Below are 20249 nucleotides of genomic sequence, written 5' to 3'. Positions count from 1 at the left end.
GCTAAACATCCGAAACATGAGAAACTAGCTGCCACCTTTTACAAACTTCCAATTATAGTGAAACAGTAAATAGTGATGAATGTTTGGCCCAAATGTAGCATCCATTTCTCATATGGTGCACATTTGGCCTTGAATGATGATGTTGTCTCAGGGTGAGTCTGGCCAAATCGGCCAAATGTCAGGTGTATTGTGGAACATATCTGGGCCAAATCAACATTTGGAATAGGTCTGGCCTACACAACACGGGCCGTAAACCAAGTCAAGCCTGGCTCATTACTTGGCTCGCTCAGTGCCAACACTTGCCAGTGCCATAACTGATCTGTAAGCACCGAACGTGAGGCAGATTTGGCCCAGACGTGTCTGCAGTCTGGGCTCTTATGAATCCACATCTTGGATGAAAATGGATTTATTTAGAAATATTTCAAACTTAATTTAATTGGGATTGAGTCTCTTGTTGGAGACTGAACTTTGGACTCCTGGGGATGCCCACGTGTAACTGGACCCAATTTGGAATTTACTCATCTCTGGTAAAACATGTCCGGGCATGTCAAATCCCATCCTGTCCAGCAAACAACAGGCCAGAATGCGAACGAGCTCCTTACTGGGTTACCTCCCTGCCCCAGGAACGCAGCATTTAAAAGCGATGGTCCACTATTTTCTCTCTCTCTACCACAATGTTTATTGAGCCCTTGACCATTAGAATTGAGTGTTTAACCTGGACCCATAAACATCAATACATCACAGCTGAGTTGTATTACAGCTCTCTCTCTCCGATTTAATCTCTCTTCCCAGGGACAGAGCTATCGATCTTTTCTGGTGTGTAATGTTTTACTGGGCAGCTGGGGAGAAGGCCTAGCAGGTGCTGTAAATCAGGAACCTGAAGAGAGGGGGAAGGCATCAGAAAGGCCATAGACCATGGGGCCTTTCCTTAAGCCATGTGGACACTGAAGGATTTTCACAGTTGTTCACATGGCCTCAGGGTTTGCAACTATTGCCCTTTGTCCGATCCCCTGATGACACAACCATACGCTCATCACTTGGCCAAACCAAAGCAGGAATCTGTTAACTAGCATAACAGACCTGGGTAGGTTTCCTGAACATATCTAAGAATAAAAAATTGCACTAGCGTTTATTTCATTCATGAGAACTATGATGAAATATATTTGTTGATGATCTACTTTTTACAACAAAATCTAGATGAGGACTGATAAAAACAAGAGCAAAGAGAAAATAGGCAAGCCTAGCTTTGCCAGACCACCATTAGCCAAAACACATACCCTTGTCATTGGAAGGTCTGGAGAAGCTTTGGTGCTTCATATCAATGTCTGAATTAACAGTTCCTACTCATGTACGCTCGTTTCAACATTAAGTCGTCAGTCACTCACTCACTCAGTCACTATAGTCAGTCACTCAGTCACTCACTCACTCAGTCACTCACTCACTCACTCACTCACTCACTCACTCACTCAGTCACTCACTCAATCAGTCACTCAGTCACTCACTCAGTCAGTCACTCAATCAGTCATTCACTCAGTCACTCAGTCACTCACTCACTCAGTCACTCAGTCACTCACTCACTCACTCAGTTAGTCACTCAGTCACTCACTCACTCAGTCACTCAGTCAGTCACTCACTCAGTCACTCAGTCACTCAGTCAGTCACTCACTCAGTCAGTCACTCAATCAGTCACTCAGTCAGTCACTCAATCAGTCACTCAGTCAGTCACTCACTCAGTCAGTCACTCAGTCACTCAGTTAGTCACTCAGTCACTCACTCACTCAGTCACTCAATCAGTCACTCACTCACTCAGTCACTCAGTCACTCAATCAGTCACTCAGTCAGTCACTCAGTCAGTCACTCAGTCATTCAGTCACTCAATCAGTCACTCAGTCAGTCACTCACTCAGTCAGTCACTCAATCAGTCACTCAGTCAGTCACTCAGTCAGTCAGTCACTCAGTCAGTCACTCAGTCACTCAGTTAGTCACTCAGTCACTCACTCACTCAGTCACTCAATCAGTCACTCAGTCACTCAGTCAGTCACTCAGTCAGTCACTCAGTCATTCAGTCACTCAATCAGTCACTCAGTCAGTCAGTCACTCACTCACTCACTCACTCACTCACTCAATCAGTCACTCTGTCAGTCACTCAGTCAGTCACTTAGTCAGTCACTCAGTCACTCACTCACTCAGTCACTCAGTCAGTCACTCAGTCACTCACTCAGTTAGTCACTCAGTCACTCACTCAGTCACTCAGTCAGTCACTCACTCAGTCACTCAGTCAGTCACTCACTCAGTCAGTCACTCAATCAGTCACTCAGTCAGTCACTCACTCAGTCAGTCACTCAATCAGTCACTCAGTCAGTCACTCACTCAGTCAGTCACTCAGTCAGTCACTCACTCACTCAGTCACTCACTCAGTCACTCACTCACTCACTCACTCAGTCACTCAATCAGTCACTCACTCACTCAGTCACTCAATCAGTCACTCAGTCAGTCACTCAGTCAGTCACTCACTCAATCAGTCACTCAGTCAGTCACTCAGTCAGTCACTCACTCACTCACTCACTCAATCAGTCACTCAGTCAGTCACTCAGTCAGTCACTCAGTCAGTCACTTAGTCAGTCACTCACTCAGTCACTCAGTCAGTCACTCAATCAGTCACTCAGTCAGTCACTCAGTCAGTCACTCAGTCACTCACTCAGTCACTCAGTCAGGCACTCAGTCAGTCACTCACTCACTCACTCACTCACTCAATCAGTCACTCAGTCAGTCACTCAGTCAGTCACTCAGTCAGTCACTTAGTCAGTCACTCACTCAGTCACTCAGTCAGTCACTCAATCAGTCACTCAGTCAGTCACTCAGTCAGTCACTCAGTCACTCACTCAGTCACTCAATCAGTCACTCAGTCAGGCACTCAGTCAGTCACTCAGTCACTCACTCAGTCACTCACTCAGTCACTCACTCAGTCACTCAGTCGGTCAGTAAGTGCAAATCCCACGTCTAGGCCGAACCGGTCCGGCAATAATAATTTGAAGATGAGAAATAAGATGAAACTTAATATAAATTAAACAAAAATGTGAAAGAAGAATTAAATGTTATTTCTGATTTGAAAACAGAACACCACAAAGAAATACAAAAGCAAAATGCAATGGCTGTGGCCGGGCAAAGCAGTGAAGAGGAGTCGACTCCCAAATAATCGATTCTCTGGGAAATGTTCACGTTAAATATGTACCAGATGTATTTGAACAAAAAAGTGGCAGAATTCCTTCCATCATTTCGGAAGTTAGCGTTTTTTTTTTTAATGTTTTCATAATTTATAAGATATTGTTTTAGAAAGTAATAAATAATACTTCTAAAGTAGTTCAACTTTTAAAAACACCCTGATAGCAAGGAGACGGCGGACCACGGTTTATCCACTGAGGGCAAAGTTGGAGGTCCACTGGCATTTTGCACAGCGTTTTCTGGGCGGACCACCCGTGATTCTTTAGGTTCTTTTGTCATTCTTTGTAAAATAGATTAGTGAATCATTTTAATCAGCGCAGTGGCAACATTTTCAGCATTTAATCATTTTATACTCATTATTATGTCTCTCATAGTTGTTAGTAATTTTTGTATTAGTTTGTTTTCCAGAATAAAAGTCTCTCTGAATTTAAAAATTAGTTAGATCCTGTAGAGGACGGTAATCTGAGCGGACTGTGCCCAGACAGCAAACATATATCGCTCCACTGGAATGGACTAAAAGTACACAGTAAAAAATTGCTGTAAATTTACAGCGAGTCTGCTACAGTATTTTATTGTAAATCACAGTATTTACAGTAAATTATTCTATTACTCAATTACAGTAATATGCTGTAAATTTGAAATACAGTAGTGTTCCTGTAAAAATACGGTAAATGGCTGGGAAGTCTGCTGCCAGTATTTTACTGTAAATCACAGTATTTACAGTAAATTATTGTATTATTCAATTACAGTAATATGCTGTAAATTTGAAATACAGTAGAGTTCCTGTAAAAATACGGTAAATGGCTGGGAACTCTGCTGCCAGTATTTTACTGTAAAATTTACAAGAATTCTTTTACAGTGTGGTGTAAAATAATTTTAGTTCTGTAGACTATAACAAGACTTAACAATAATTAAACGACTAAAACTAATAAACATTTTATTCCAATGAACACTGAATTACACTTTACATTTCACACAGCCTTAGCATCTATATGCTTTTTGAAAACTGGACTCTGAGCAGTTAGTGTTCTCCTCCAAATGTATAGAGCAGTCGTTGGCAGTGGATTTATGGGATTGTTTTCAAACTTGTCGACACGAGCATGCGCATATTTGGAAGATGATGAGCAATGACAGCACATAATAATTTCTTTCATCAAAGCAGTGAGGGATGATTTCGTCAGTGGGCTGTTACCAGTCATTTGTGTAAACACATCACCACTGCACGGACGGTTGATATATGTTTTACAGTCATCATGTATTTGGAGCTCACTCCACTGTAATAGCCTGCTGTCAGATTGATCTCGGCTTTAGGCCTCGTCCGAACAGTGCTGCAATCTCAGGCTGCGTGACTCTATCTGTGAGTGCTATTGGTGGCTGTTAAAGTGATGTAAAAAGGTTGTTTTTTTTATTTGGGTGGTTTAGACGCCACAGCATTTGACCAAAGAATATGCAACTCCACCAAAGCTGAGCAGATTGGGTCCTGCTTAAAAGAATAAATGTGAAAGTAACTAACCACACTGAGATCACATCAGAAGGCACCGTTAGGTTCTGGTCCATTTGGGTCCAGGAACTCAACTGCTAGCACAATATAAATCTGGAAAGGCCAATGGCTTTATATGAATTTGCACAGGAATGTTCTTACATTCTGTTGGTGCACACTGCTCTGGATTTAAAACAGAGGGATCAGTGTAATTGTTTGAACCGAATTTCATTTTGCAAAGTGTGCCAAACGGCTTGGTAAAACTGCTTAGCACACCAGGGATTTGTTCTGTTATTAAACTCCTGTGAGGTTTTTATGAAGCTAATTGCAACCAGTTAGATGGTATTAAATAGTAGATGTATATTTTGTGTGTGTGTGTGTGTGTGTGTGTTCGAGGCCCAGGAAGGATGTTGAGAAGTGTTTTACAGTTGAAGAAACACTGTAAGATTTTCTAAAGCATTAATATCATATCTGTCACTGCACACATTGGCTCCCTGCTCCACAGACTGATAGGTGCAATTATAATAATATTATGTAATCAGGGTGAATGTTGAGTATTGAAGACCTCTCTCTCTCTCTCTCTCTCTCTCTCACACACACACACACACACACACACACACACACACAGAGTATTTCCATTGATTCTACATGTCTAGCTTCAAACCAAAATCATAGGCCAAGGTTGTGTTCATATATTTTCTAGTCAAACCCACAAAGTAAAAACACCTGTTCATTAGAAATTGCTAAATACACACACACACACACACACACACACAAACCTGAGCAGCAGAGGCTCATAAACCCTGCAGGTCTGTAATCATTCGGCTGTCAGAAGCACCTGATACTATAGGTATTAATTATACGACAGTGAGTTTCTCTGTAGGGCGCTGTGGGGCCCTATGCTTGTCCAGTCTCATTTTCCACAACGTTACGAGGACGAGGTGTGATTGAGGATGGGGGATTAATCTAAATCCAAATTACCACAGTTCTACATGTGAGCAGATAAGGGGCAAATAGACATTCTCTAAATTTCTGCATGATTAAATAATTTTTTTTTTCAGAAATAGTGGAAGGGTACATGAAAGGCACTGTGAGATAAAACAGTCCAGAAATAGTTTTAAAAGAAATGTATTTACCAGTATTTTACACATGAATCCACTAGTGAAAACTAGTGATGTGTCGGTCGTGAACGAACCGGTTCAAAGAGCCGACTCTTGTAAGTGAACAATGAGAGCAGGTTCCCGTCTAAGACCGAGCCATTTTTTTCTAAGGCTTGTCATTCAACCAATCAGAGAACAACAAGCAAGCTCCAACCCTCCAACCCTCCGAGCTGAGACACTTGGTTTTCCTGAATGTCAATCTGCCTTCCAAAAAATAGTTGAAGAAAATGTTAAATCAGTTAAATGTTTGTTGACACTTGTGGTTGTTTAAATCACTACCGTTGAATGCTGCTGTTTTGCGCTTTGCAGAGTATTTGTTTATTTTATTACCCAGAAATGGATGATTATTTAATTTAATAAGCTATTTTCTAATACCTACCTTTTGGGTTCCATTGGCTATATTTCAGAGTTTACAAGTGATATTTTATTAAGGTGTTTAAATAAAAATCCAGTTATTTATACAATAGAATGTGTGAGTGCAATCAGTGAGTTATTACAAGACAGTCAACACTATTTATTATTTTTAATATTGAACAATAATATTTTGTCCATATAGTCATGTAAAATGTAGGTAATAATGTTCTGTACCAGTGGAAATAAGTGGTAAAACAAAGAGCCATTTAGGAGCCGAAAGAGCTGGCTCCCCAAAAAGGGCCGAATTCCCATCACTACACAAAACTATTAAAACAAATCAGGAAACTGAGTACATCAACATGTACCAATCATGTTATGTATCACCCCATTGAAACAGCCCCAGCCATGTCACATGACTGGTTGTTTTTGGCTGTTTCCAACGACTTGAGATTGCAGCTGTTTGCCAGAGAGGTTTAGTCTCACGTAGGTTTCAAGCAAAATAAAGAAGGCTGCAAGAAACTTCGGTTGTGTGAAACGTCCAAACATCCTTCATGTTTTTTCATGTCAAACTGAAGGTACTGAGAAACCTCGGTGCCCCCCTGTGGTGCCCTATTTGTCGAGACGCACGCGTAGCCAATAATGTATTACTCTAATGCGAACTCACACACTCATTCACTCTAACAGTGTGGAGATGAGGAAGCAGTGGGGCGTGCTGCATCTGAGCTGGGTTTTTAAAGTGAAGAAACATCGTCCTCTCAGAGCCATCGTTTAGGGCGCCAAACCCCAACCCCCCCCTCAAAAGTAATGACTTCAGTCCCTCTCCCCCCCCTCACACAGACTCTGTTTAACAGCAGGGCAGTAAAAGTGTTTTACACGGCCGTAATATTTAATATCAATCAGAGAGAATGGGGGGAGGTCAGCGAGTGAAATAAAACTCACTACATCAGCGTTAGCACATTACTGTAGCTTTTACAAATACTTACATACATCTCTGCGCATGTGTTCAAAATTTACAGTGAGCTACTGAATTCACACTTCCTCAAATTTAACTCTGAAGGATCAAGCCGGAGACCAACCAGCTAAAGCTAAGTGAGCGTACCAGACTCAAAGGTCTAGAGTCCTTGTCTCATTGGCTGCATGAGCACAGAAACCCTCTAGACACTCTGCTGTCACTGTAGAAAGGGTTTCACATTGTAACTTATTTCATTTGAAATCTTTTGTCTCAGAACCATTGAGTTTAGGGCGTTACGGTAATGTACATAAAGAAGGATTACAGAAATAGGGCTGTAAAGTGTCTGCGATGGACTGGCGCCCCGTCCTGTGTGTGTTCCTGGCTTGCGCCCATTGATTCCAGTCCCAGTGTGACAGGTTGTATCAGGATGAAGCATTTACAGAAAAAGAAAGAAAGAAAGAAAGAACGAATGAATGCTGTAAACTGTTGTTGTTCAATCCTGCTTCTAATCTTTTTAAAGCTTAGTTTTAGGTTTAGGATTGTGTTGTGTTTACAGGATTATGATTACACTGTAAAAAAATTTCTTGTAAATTTTACAGTAAAATACTGGCAGCAGAGTTCCCAGCCATTTACCGTATTTTTACAGGAACACTACTGTATTTCAAATTTACAGCATATTACTGTAATTGAATAATACAATAATTTACTGTAAATACTGTGATTTACAATAAAATACTGGCAGCAGAGTTCCCAGGCATTTACCGTATTTTTACAGGAACTCTACTGTATTTCAAATTTACAGCATATTATTGTAATTGAATAATACAATAATTTACTGTAAATACTGTGATTTACAGTAAAATACTGGCAGCAGAGTTCCCAGCCATTTACCGTATTTTTACAGGAACTCTACTGTATTTCAAATTTACAGCATATTACTGTAATTGAATAATACAATAATTTACTGTAAATACTGTGATTTACAGTAAAATACTGGCAGCAGAGTTCCCAGCCATTTACCATATTTTTACAGGAACTCTACTTTATTTCAAATTTACAGCATATTACTGTAATTGAATAATACAATAATTTACTGTAAATACTGTGATTTACAGTAAAATACTGGCAGCAGAGTTCCCAGCCATTTACTGTATTTTTACAGGAACTCTACTGTATTTTAAATTTACAGCATATTACTGTAATTGAATAATACAATAATTTACTGTAAATACCGTGATTTACAATAAAATACTGTAGCAGACTTGTTATAAATTTACAGCAATTTTTTACAGTGTAAGTTTAGAGTTAGGATTCAGCCTCTGGTTTTGAATATTTGGTTAGGTTTAGGTTATGGTTAGGATTAGGGGCAGAATTAAATCAGATTTTTCATGTTTCCATCCACACTAGGTCAACGATATATTTTGTACACATTGTATGAACCCTGTCAATGGTTCTTAATCAAATATATGAAGTTCACCTTGAGATACAATCTATTTGTAATATGTCACAGTCCAAAGAAAAACATGTATCTCGGTTTTTGTGGATTCTTAGCTTACTGCGCCATTCAAACCCAGCAGCTGTCCTTCACGTTGTGTGAAAATGTCATGAAGAATGAACCAGGAATGTTCCACATTGACATTCCATTGAAAGTTAAGAAGGTTTTATCGTCCTTCTGTAAAGTTACTGTTTTGGAGATATATGTTTTTCTTTGGACAGTGACAAATATTACCTTTCATTTATTCATTCAGTGCTTGTGAGTGTGTGTCGCTCTCTGAAGGACTAGCGCCCCCTCCAGGGTGTGTTCCCGCCTTGCGCCCAGTGACCCACCGCGACCCTGAACTGATGAATTTCATCATTATTATGGTCTCGGGGGTCTGGCACACACCCAGGACAGCGTTGCCAGTTCTTTGAATATTAATTTAGGATTTTTATTTAGTTAATTAGGGTCTAATCAAGTACAGATAAACATTCCCTGAACTGTGAGCTGTAATATTTCTCTGTCTTCCTGTGACAACATGTAATAAATACCAGAATAGCTATTTTAGGATTTGAAAACTGGGGTCTGGCATCGCTAAGTAAGTACTCAACTACACGAGTACACACTGCTGCAACAGCGCTGTGCCTGGTACCTTATAAAAGCTGTCTGAGGTAAAACAGGGGGGAGTTATATATTCTTCTGCTAAGCAAAGTGAGAAACGAAGAGTAAAGCTAAAACATCCTCCTGCGTGGTTTGTTACCCAGGGGCTTTTTTTTCTGAAAGGCCTTGTTTGCCTTGACTCTCCAATGTGTCTCTCTTTCTACAGTCTCTCGCTCCTCACAGACGCATGAATCTTTTAGGCCTGTCTGTCCCTGAAGAATTACACAAGCAGCTCTTATTGAAATCCTCAGCAGAGAACTAATAACATTTATTCCTGCTGTTCCTTTACAACGGGGGAGAGAGTAGGCAGCACCCACAGCCGAACTCCTTTTTCCTGTCTCAGATGCTTGGCTTTTTTTTAACGATATAGAAGGTGTTCTTGTGAACGAGGAAATCCTCTCTTCTGTGATGGTGCTTTGAAGGTCCTCTGGGCTTTTTAGTAATTATAGTCATACCCAAGACAAGATGTAAAATATCCGATGCCAATCCATTTAAGCTTCACATAGGGCCCACCCCACTCTCTTCCTTCCTGCAGAATGGACACCACTTCAACCTCATCCTGAGCTGGTGGGTGGATGGGCTTTCTTAATTACTTATTGCCTTTAATGGCCTGTGATGTGGCCTATTTTCATCATATTTCACAATTTATTACATACAGTCACATGAAAAAGTTGGGCCAGAAAACATTCATTCATTCATTCATTGTCTGTAACCCTTATCCAGTTCAGGGTCGCAGTGGGTCCAGAGCCTACCTGGAATCATTGGGCGCAAGATGGGAACTCAACCTGGAGGGGGCGCCAGTCCTTCACAGGGTGACACACACTCACACATTCACTCACACCTACGGACACTTTTGAGTCGCCAATCCACCTACCAACGTGTGGACCAACCAACCACACTCCTCACAGACAGTCACCTGGAGGAAACCCACGCAGACACAGAGAGAACACACCGCACTCCTCACAGACAGTCACCCGGAGGAAACCCACACAGACACAGAGAGAACACACCACACTCCTCACAGACAGTCACCCGGAGGAAACCCACGCAGACACAGGGAGAACACACCACACTCTCACAGACAGTCACCCGAAGCGGTCCCTGGAGCTGTATGACTTGAGACACTACCTGCTGCGCCACCGTGTCGCCGCCCGACTTTTCAGCCTCTGGGTGCTGTGTTCAGTCCTCACCTCGGGTCACTGTCTGTGACGAGTGTTTTGTGATGTGTTCTCTCTGTGTCTGCACAGCTTTCCTCCAGGTTCTCCGGTACTGAGTGAGTGAGTGAGTGAGTGAATGAAATCGTCTAATTCACCTACCATCTGGTTTTTATGGACCCTGGAACCCTTGAAGGAAACCCACGCAGACACAGTGTGATCACACCCAGCTCGTCACAGACATTGTCCCTAGTGAAGATTAAACCCACGACCATGGACCTGTGTCAGAGTAACACTGTCTCTGGGGTCACCCAGCTGCCAAAAGTGGGTTATGCTGTATCCAATCTCTTCAGAACCATCTCTGGCCACATGAACAGCTTTCAAAACGTTACAGACTTCACTTTCAAAGAATTTCTGAGGGATTGATGAGCTTCTGCTCTGATTAAATAAAGACTTTGTTCAGAAATAAGTGCAAAGACATACGACTTATTCTTATTATAGAGAGCAATGAATGTGGACTCTATCTTAGACCCCGACAAGTGCAGGAATAAGAGAAAACGAACAGTGCACAAGTCACTTTTGTGTAATGGTGGTGCATTGTTATCGCAGAATAAAGACACTGTATCGAGAGAGAAAAAAGAGAAGAGCACACGAGAGACAGAATGAGAGAGAGAGAGAGAGAGAGAGAGAATGGCATCTTATTCAACAGGCACATTAGAGGCGTGTAAGAACGCGAGCTTGTCATACTTCATTAGTTCTGGGAAACAAAAGAATTTAGTCATGCGCCGGGTTGTTTCGTTCCCCTGCTTTACACTCTTTACTCTCTCTCTCTCTCTCTCTCTCTCTCTCTCTCTCTCTCTATCTATCTTATAAAACAAAAAGCTCTGCCGTGGTGAGGAACGCTGCTCCCCCTCTCTCACGATGTTCTGGAAATGTCTATTAGCAGAGTTCCTCTCTGTGTAATTACAGCTCAGGAATGACAGGCCTCTGACATCACCCGATCATGTTGAAAACTGATGAGAGCCATCAGCATGAAGCTCCTGAATTAATCAGATGCGAGTAGAGCTTTGTCTTGAGCTTTGGGTCGAACGCCAGCAGGCCACAGTCTGTTCTTTCTAAGAGACTTATGGAAACCAATCGCTCACATTACCCTCTTAGCCTTCTGTAACCCCAAGGGTGCATATGTGGACCCAGACTCCAAATTCTCTCTGGTATCTACCTAACTTTAGTTCTTTAGCTCTCACCAAATATCACAGAACAAATAGGTTCAGTTCTAAAACCCGATTGGCTGAGATCTGATTGGTGTGCTCTACATACTTGGACTCACTTGTGGTAGAACTACTTTTTTTGGTGGAAGGAAATACAGACTCCTTGCATCTTTCCAAACTGAAGATAACCAACGTCAAGTTTTATTGCTCATAAGTTGCTCTGTAATGGCTCAGTAGACATAATGGTGATTCTCCTAAAACTCCTGAGGAGACAATGAATGAGACAAAAATGAGATATGAAACACGAGAGAGACATAAAGGAAATAAACGAGAGTGTAGGGTTTAGTTCATCGGGGAAATCTGAGTTAATGACTTTACTGAGGTCTCCACTAAATCTCCAGTGGAGACACCTCCTGAAAGATTACTCTGAGGTGTTAGTTACAGGAGACAGGTTTGAGCATCTGATCTCATTTATGTCTAGGAGAAACGTCTGAGATATTAACGAGAACTTCTTTATAATTGCCCAAATTCTTTATAACAGTTAACAGAGAAATACTGAGTGATGAGGGGAGGCTGAAGACCACCAGATCAATGCTGTGACCAACATGAAGTCCTGTCCACTCTGACCAGTCAGTGGGTGGAGTCTTACCTCTGTAGCGGAGCAGCAGGGAGCCTGGCCGTTGCTTCTCGCTGCTGAAGCGGACCGAGATCTGGTTACTAGAGCTGCGCATCACTAGCCCTCTGGTCAGCACGGAATTGTTGGCCAGGATCGATGGCTCCAGGGAGCCCAGATCCTCCAGGACCACCCTGTCCCCATCCAGCAGAGTCACATTCAGAACCTGCAGAGCGAGAGCACCATGGGGTCAATCAGGGAAGGACATTTAACATCCTAGGAAACAAGTACACCCCCCAAAATAGTCCTGGAAGGTACACAAGGCTTCTTTTTTTGTGTGTGTTTACAGTAAAATGGCTGCTGAATGTATAACCAAGGGTGGGATGTGTTTACCCCGCGATCCACCCAACCTTGACACACCTCTGAGATGGGCTCGTCCGAGTGGGAGAGGAGCGTGAGTCATACGCCGCTGATTGACCCTGGATGCAATTTGCGTGAGCTCATTTGTGCTGAAATGTGACAAATGAATTTGACATCGCTCATCACTCCTGCCTCCCTCATCAGTCAGCCCCCCACTCCATTAACACAGATGACAGCTAATATAGCGCATTAGATCCCTTATTCCTCCGCACCAAAGGAGAATTCGCTAATTAGGAAAGGCTTGGCTGTACACATCTTCTGTAATCTGCTGTTCATCTTTAGCATTAGCATGCTAGCATTGGCTAACCAGGCTAAAGTTGCTGTTTGTCAGTTTGTCCGACAGCTGGGTTTTATTTCTTGAAGCTCGTAATGATTGGTGTAAGATTTAAAACTCCTGCCTAAAACCAGTATTTAAAGGTGACATTCTGGACTCTGCAAAAGTTTCAGGAACCTGAGAAACTGAGATTTAAAAGGTGATTTATCAGAGCAGTAAGATTAGTTGATCAAAAAAAGCTAAACAAAACAAAGCAAAAGACCCCAGACAAATGATACGTCGTAATATTCTGTGTGTTATTGTGTTGGTTAAACCCTTTCCAAATCTTTCCTCCTGGCAGTCCAGTATTATACCATGGTCCAAAACCACTGGATTTGGATCGGCGTCTCAAAAGTGTCCATAGGTGTGAGTTTGTGAGTGAATGTTTGAGTGTGTGTCACCCTGTGAAGGACTGGTGCCCCTCCAGGGTGTGTTCCTGCCTTGCGCCCAATGATTCCAGGTACCCACTACGACCCTGAACTGGATAAGGGTTAAAGACAATGAATGACTGTAATTACATAATTATAAATTGGAACCATGTTTATTGAGAAGATAAATTATTTATAATAAATATAATAATAGGGCGGCACGGTGGTGCAGCAGGTAGTGTGTCGGTTTCCTCCGGGTGACTGTCTGTGAGGAGTGTGGTGTGTTCTCCCTGTGTCGGTTTCCTCCGGGTGACTGTCTGTGAGGAGTGTGGTGTGTTCTCCCTGTGTCGGTTTCCTCCGGGTGACTGTCTGTGAGGAGTGTGGTGTGTTCTCCCTGTGCCTGCGTGGGTTTCCTCCGGGTGACTGTCTGTGAGGAGTGTGGTGTGTTCTCCCTGTGCCTGCGTGGGTTTCCTCCGGGTGACTATCTGTGAGGAGTGTGGTGTGTTCTCCATGTGTCTGCGTGGGTTTCCTCCGGGTGACTGTCTGTGAGGAGTGTGGTGTGTTCTCTCTGTGTCTGCGTGGGTTTCCTCTGGGTGACTGTCTGTGAGGAGTGTGGTGTGTTCTCCCTGTGTCTGTGTGGGTTTCCTCCGGGTGACTGTCTGTGAGGAGTGTGGTGTGTTCTCTCTGTGTCTGCGTGAGTTTCCTCCGGGTGACTGTCTGTGAGGAGTTGGTGTGTTCTCCCTGTGTCTGCGTGGGTTTCCTCCGAGTGCTCCGGTTTCCTCCCACAGTCCAAAAACACATGTTGGTAGTTGGATTGACGACTCAAAAGTGTAAACAGAATGAATTTTCTGTGTCCAGAAACCCACTGCTCGAGAGGAGGGAGAGCGCAGGTGTATTTTTTTTTTTCCGGAGAGCAGTTGCAAGACTTTTTCACAGATAAACTTGAATGTCCATCGTCCTACACGAAGGAATGACAGAAATTCCGTGTCTGTAACTGGTCGTTTCAAGAAATTCTTTCGGACAGTGATGCTGAACACTGCAGAAATCAGAGCGACCGTAGGACACAGCCATAACCTCGGCCACTGCTGGCAATTCCCTGCCTGTATTTAAACCTTTATTTTACTGAGGTCTGAAAGTGTATAATACACTATCACAGCAGCAGGTGAGAAACCGTGTTTATAGCCGGTTACAGGAAGGAGAACAGAAATGATGTGCTTTTAAAACCAGGCTGAGGATGCATTATAAAGACAAGTGTAAACAGAATCCGGTCAGAGTATATCCAGAGAGTATCCGGATCCAAAACGCATGTTCAGACAGTGTATGACCAATGTAAATTAGCTCTCATCTCTTTGTATTTAGCAGTAAAACATCTTCCATTAACCCCAGAGTTCAGCCCGTTTGCCAAAAGCTTGAGGCTGAGTGTGTAGCTGATGAATGAATTGAGATACAGTCATTAGATTTCAGACGTAAACAAAGACGCGGGGTCGGCTGCAGTGTTCCCAGGACAGATTTATAATCACCGCAATTTATTCCCAGGGACAATGTGTTTTCAAGTGCGCAGAAATAAAACCAAAGCCTTCGTAACAATTCACCCCACTTCACATTTTTTTTTGTCGAGCGGCTTGGCAAGGACAAGGCCGTACATTTCACTTACGTGCTTTTTTCTTTTTTTTCTCAAAGACTTGCTATGAAAATACCGCTCTGCATAAACGCCTCACTCACCGGGGCTCATCTTTTCCCTTTCAACATGGAAAGCTGCATCTCATCCAGCGACGAGGCCATTAGCAAGGCCATAATTTTTCAACTCACTGAAGGCATCCATTACAGATGTTGCAGCATCCTGTAGTCATTATCCACTTTTCTCAGTCACCACCCAAATACAAAGCCCCCCATTATGATATTTATAATACAGACCCCCTTCATTTGGAAACTGCCAATCGTGACACCTTAATTCTTTCCGGTTGCAAGAATGTGTGGATAAATAGTGTCATGCCTTTGAAAGCGCAGCTTTATTACAGACACAGTGCTGGGCTTTGGATGCTTCTATAGAGCTAAAAGGATGTGGCATGTTTTAAGAAAATAAGAGGTGAATATTAGAAATTATGTAGTGAGTGTATATAACATCCAGGGCGGCACGGTGTCGCAGCAGGTAGTGTCACAGTCACACAGTGGGTCGATTCCCGCTCTGGGTGACTGTCTGTGAGGAGTGTGGTGTGTTCTCTCTGTGTCTGCGTGGGTTTCCTCCGGGTGACTGTCTGTGAGGAGTGTAGTGTGTTCTCCCTGTGTCTGTGTGGGTTTCCTCCGGGTGACTGTCTGTGAGGAGTGTGGTGTGTTCTCCCTGTGTCTGCGTGGGTTTCCTCTGGGTGACTGTCTGTGAGAAGTGTGGTGTGTTCTCCCTGTGTCTGCGTGGGTTTCCTCCCACAGTCCAAAAACACACGTTGGTAGGTGGATTGGTGACTCAAAAGTGTCCGTAGGTGTGAGTGTGTGAGTGAATGTGTGTGTGTGTGTGTGTCTGAGTTGCCCTGTGAAGGACTGGCACCCCCTCCAGGGTGTATTCCCGCCTTGGGCCCAATGATTCCAGGTAGGCTCTGGACCCACCGTGACCCTGAACTGGATAAGGGTTACAGATAATGAATGAATGAATGAATGAATGAATATAACATACAACCGATTGAGCACAACAACCACCGTGTTACATCAGACAACAGAGGTCTTTACTGACTGGAGTCAACAATGAGAAATCAATTCCGTGCTAGTGTCACGTTTCTGTGTCGTTTGAAATACGCAAATTATTACAAACACTACAAGGTTACTACAGTGTAACACTGAGTCTAAATCCTAAGCCTACACTTAAACCAAACACGAAACTTAACCTAATCTTAATCCTAAGCCTAACCCTAGCACTAACCATAACCCTACACCACAAGGTTAGTTCAGGAGCAGCATGTGTTCTTTTATATGAACTTATGAAGTTTGTTTCCAAACGTTATTGACACAAACTGTAGTTTAAGAGTCTAGATTGTATCTATATTCAGCCAGTGTTTAAAAAAATGCTTTTTGCAGCCAGAGAGAGACAGAGAGAGAGAGAGAGAGAGAGATAGAGAGATTTGTGTTTATCTTTTTCATTGTGAGCACAGCACTCACAATGTTTATCTGATAGGCAATGGCTGAATATAAAATAAGTGCACTACAATGTCTCTCTCTCTCGCTCTCTCTCTCTCCATTGTCTTCTCTCTCTCTCTCTCTCTCTCTCTCCATTGTCTTCTCTCTCTCTCTCTCTCTCTCTCTCTCTCTCTCTCTCTCTCGCTCTCTCGCTCTCTCTCTCATTCATATTTCAGCCCGTCACACCCCTCCACCCCAACTGTATGTTAAATCTGCTTCGGAGTGGGAGTTAAATTGTGGGATTCGTTTCTGGACGCCCCTCCTGGGCTTTCTGGCCCTCCCCATCCTCCACAGACAGGGTCCAATCTGGTGTAATATCCCCGTAAATCCAGAGGGTGTCTGGGACTTCAGTTGCATCTGTCTAAGCTGATCTAATCAAGGCTGTTTGGGTTCACCGAGACGAAACACAACGGCGCTTAGATCAAGGGATGTGCTCTTTTCTAGTAAACTAGAAGATGGATTAGTAACAACCATCTCACAAAGACTCAGCTATGATTCTTCTGGAAGCAAAAAAAATATACTGTGCACAAACGAAGAGCAAAGAGGTGGAATATAGACAATACAAACAATGCTGTAGGTTTTACACCACAGTTTGTAGTCACTAATAGACTATAATATACTACACCATATACAGTATAATGTGTTAATCGCTACATGATATTGTGGTGTGTTAGTGTGTGTTGAGCTGGTGCGAGAACAGTCCACAGACCAAAAACATCCTGCCGACAGCGTCCTGTGTCACTGATGAAGGACTAGAGGACGAGCGACACACACTGTGCAGCGACAGATGAGCTACTGTCTCTGACTTTACATCTACAAGGTGGACCAACGAGGGAGGAGTGTCTCACAGAGTGGACAGAGAGTGGACACAGGATTTAAAAACTCCAGCAGCACTGCTGTGTCTGATCCACTCTACACCAGCACAACACACACTAACACACCACCACCACGTCAGTGTCACTGCAGCGCTGAGAATGATCCATCACCCAAAAATTGAGGGTCCAGACCATTCTGGAACAGAGAGATAGATAGATAGATAGATAGATAGATAGATAGATAGATAGATAGATAGATAGACAGATAGACAGACAGACAGACAGACAGATAGATAGATAGATAGATAGATAGATAGATAGATAGACAGATAGACAGACAGACAGACAGATAGATAGATAGATAGATAGATAGATAGATAGATAGACAGACAGACAAACAGACAGACAGATAGACAGATAGACAGACAGATAGACAGATAGACAGACAGACAGACAGATAGACAGACAGACAGACAGACAGACAGACAAACAGATAGACAGACAGACAGATAGACAGACAGATAGACAGACAGACAGACAGACAGACAGATAGATAGATAGATAGTAGACAGACAAACAGACAGACAGACAGACAGACAGACAGATAGATAGATAGATAGATAGATAGATAGATAGATAGATAGATAGATAGATAGATACTTCAAGAATTCAAGAATTTGGAACAGGGTGTTAAAAGGGCAATGGGCATAATTTTAATTGTTCTTAACACAGAAGCATGCCTCTTATCTTTTGGTTTGTTTGTAAAAGGCAAAAGAAACAGGAGAAAAATGTCGAGGCATTATCACTTTTCCCAGCGCGGCGTGGGTGGACATTTGAATTTCATAAACTGCTTTAGAGGGTCATTCAGACAAGGAGAAAGTGGCCGGAAACACAGTCTGAGTGGCATTCGTCTCCAGAAATGAAGGCTGGAGGATGAGTGAAGGCTGGAGGAGTGAAAATGCCATCCTCATAGGGGGCCACAGATGTTCCTCGGTCTCTCCGGGGGGGGGGAGAGAGACTTAACCAAAGAGCGTTCATCACCTGAGTGTGATGAGGAGCTCAGTGTGAGAGGACTGAAAGCCCACTCTCTCTCCATGTGGGGATAAGGAATCCTGGGAAAATGTGGCAGTCAGGAGCGAGAGAACCTCTATTATTTTCGCCTGGATGTCCACATTCAATTACAGCAGAGTTATAGGCTTTAGACTGTGGCATCGTGAGCCATCTGAGGGCAGGGGCTGGTCAGAAGGGGAGAGGGGATGAATCTCAAGGCCACTGTGGGCACTGTGGGAGAAAGTGAGGAACTGAATTTAATTGGTTTAAAACGGTGTTGGTTTTGGAAGCTGTTTTTGTCTTAATTCTTTGTCTAAAATGTGTTTCATTTTAATCCTTTAATTATTGTTAGATTTAGTCTAGTTTTAGTTGATGAAAACTACAAATATTTTAGTCTAGGTGGGTGAGATGGTGTTCCTTGAGCTCAGAGCAAAACCTAATGTTTTCTTGCATATTCTCCCATATTTTTAATTTGACAACTGGTTTTACATGTAGGAACATTGTAGGCTACATCTTGACTGTGATATTTTACACATGTTGACACCCATTACTGTTGGGTCTCTTTCAGGGGTCACCTCAGTGGGTGTTAGTTGTCCTAGACCTAGACAAAGGTCCACACTACAACATATAGGTCATAGGTTCTAAACTGGATGCTTTCCCTAATACACCCTACCATTTTATCCAGGCTTGGAACCAGTGGCGGATGCTGGTCTTTCAAGGAGGGGAAGCTCAATTTCGGCCTCCATCATAAAATGTGTCGGTTTATTTATGCGTAAATTCTACCCTCCGTTCCTTTTCAAGAAAATGATCTGTGACCCTGTCGTACCAACAAGGCGTCTTTTCCAGGGACTTGAGTAGTGTCCTCTCAATGGCCAGCAGAGCTAGGCTGCTTAAACGGCCTTGGCCCATGTGAAGTGTGTCCGCCTGTGAGTGCTTTGTGACGGTGGAGGGGCTCAGCAGCACCCGCTGGACAGAAACTGCGATAGAAGTCAGTCTCCAAACACAAGCAGCTACAAAAACTCCACCAGAAATAGAAGCTCGATTTGTCGCTAGTCGTTTTTAACAAAGAAAATGCCGCTAAGAGGTTTAAGAAAGTCTCCGGTTCAACTCAGAACAGAATGAAAATTTAATGCTCCCACGGATCTTTACACCAAAGGGTCGCTGATTCACTCATTTCGCTGTCAATCAAAAAGGGATTCAGCCTCAGACAGATCATCCAATCACCATGCAGAAGCTGAGCGTCCGGGCCAGCCGAGGCCAACCTACTGCCCCATAGACCCCCAGAGATGCTGAGCGTCCGATGGGCGGGACAAAGCCCAGCATTTATCCAATCACTCGTCTCGTTTCGCTGCACTTCGCTGCTTCGCTATTGAACTCTGTGGACGCTCAGTGTCCTCACTGTTTACAGCACTGTGAAGGGAATGATTGAGAGGAAAGCCGCGTCTTTACCAGTGATAAGAAGCTGATTCTGAACAAAAGTTGAGTGCGTTGTAGTGCATATTTATTCAATGACATGTACACACAACAGTATATATTTGAAAACTTATTTTTTGACATTTTAGGGGAAGCTGTGATTCCCTCGCAGTCTTAGAGCAATCGCCTCTGCTTGGAACTGACACCAGGAGCACACAAGGGCAAACAGTGGGTGGGGGTTCGCTGCAGGGAGAACACATGAGCTGAAGCCCTGGATCAGGGCAATTATGTGATGAAGGAGGTGAGCAGGCACGGTTTAAATCAAGATACAGGGGTCAAAACACAGGTGGTCACATGCAAAGTAGGCATATCCATAACTGCCTTACTATATCAACAATTAAAGCAATGGACAGCGACAGAGACATACG

The 20249-nt window shown here is 43.1% G+C and overlaps 1 protein-coding gene across 5 annotated transcripts in view; it reads right to left on the bottom strand.

The window, feature by feature from the left end:
- The window catches only part of sez6a (seizure related 6 homolog a), a 152148-nt gene that overhangs the window by 34108 nt on the left and 97791 nt on the right, over positions 1 to 20249 (bottom strand). For all 5 annotated transcript variants that reach the window (XR_010796131.1, XM_066651405.1, XM_066651404.1 and 2 more), the window contains exon 4: positions 12317 to 12506. Coding sequence is in view for 4 of the 5 variants with exons in the window: in XM_066651405.1 (XP_066507502.1) it covers positions 12317 to 12506 (190 nt within the window). In the remaining variant the exon portion in view is untranslated. The remainder of the gene's footprint in view (positions 1 to 12316; positions 12507 to 20249) is intronic.

The sequence above is a fragment of the Hoplias malabaricus genome, chromosome 18 (assembly GCF_029633855.1).
Source record: "Hoplias malabaricus isolate fHopMal1 chromosome 18, fHopMal1.hap1, whole genome shotgun sequence".
Lineage (NCBI taxonomy): Eukaryota > Metazoa > Chordata > Actinopteri > Characiformes > Erythrinidae > Hoplias > Hoplias malabaricus.
Note: the sequence above shows the minus strand (reverse complement) of the source record. Positions and strands in the feature narration are given on the sequence as shown.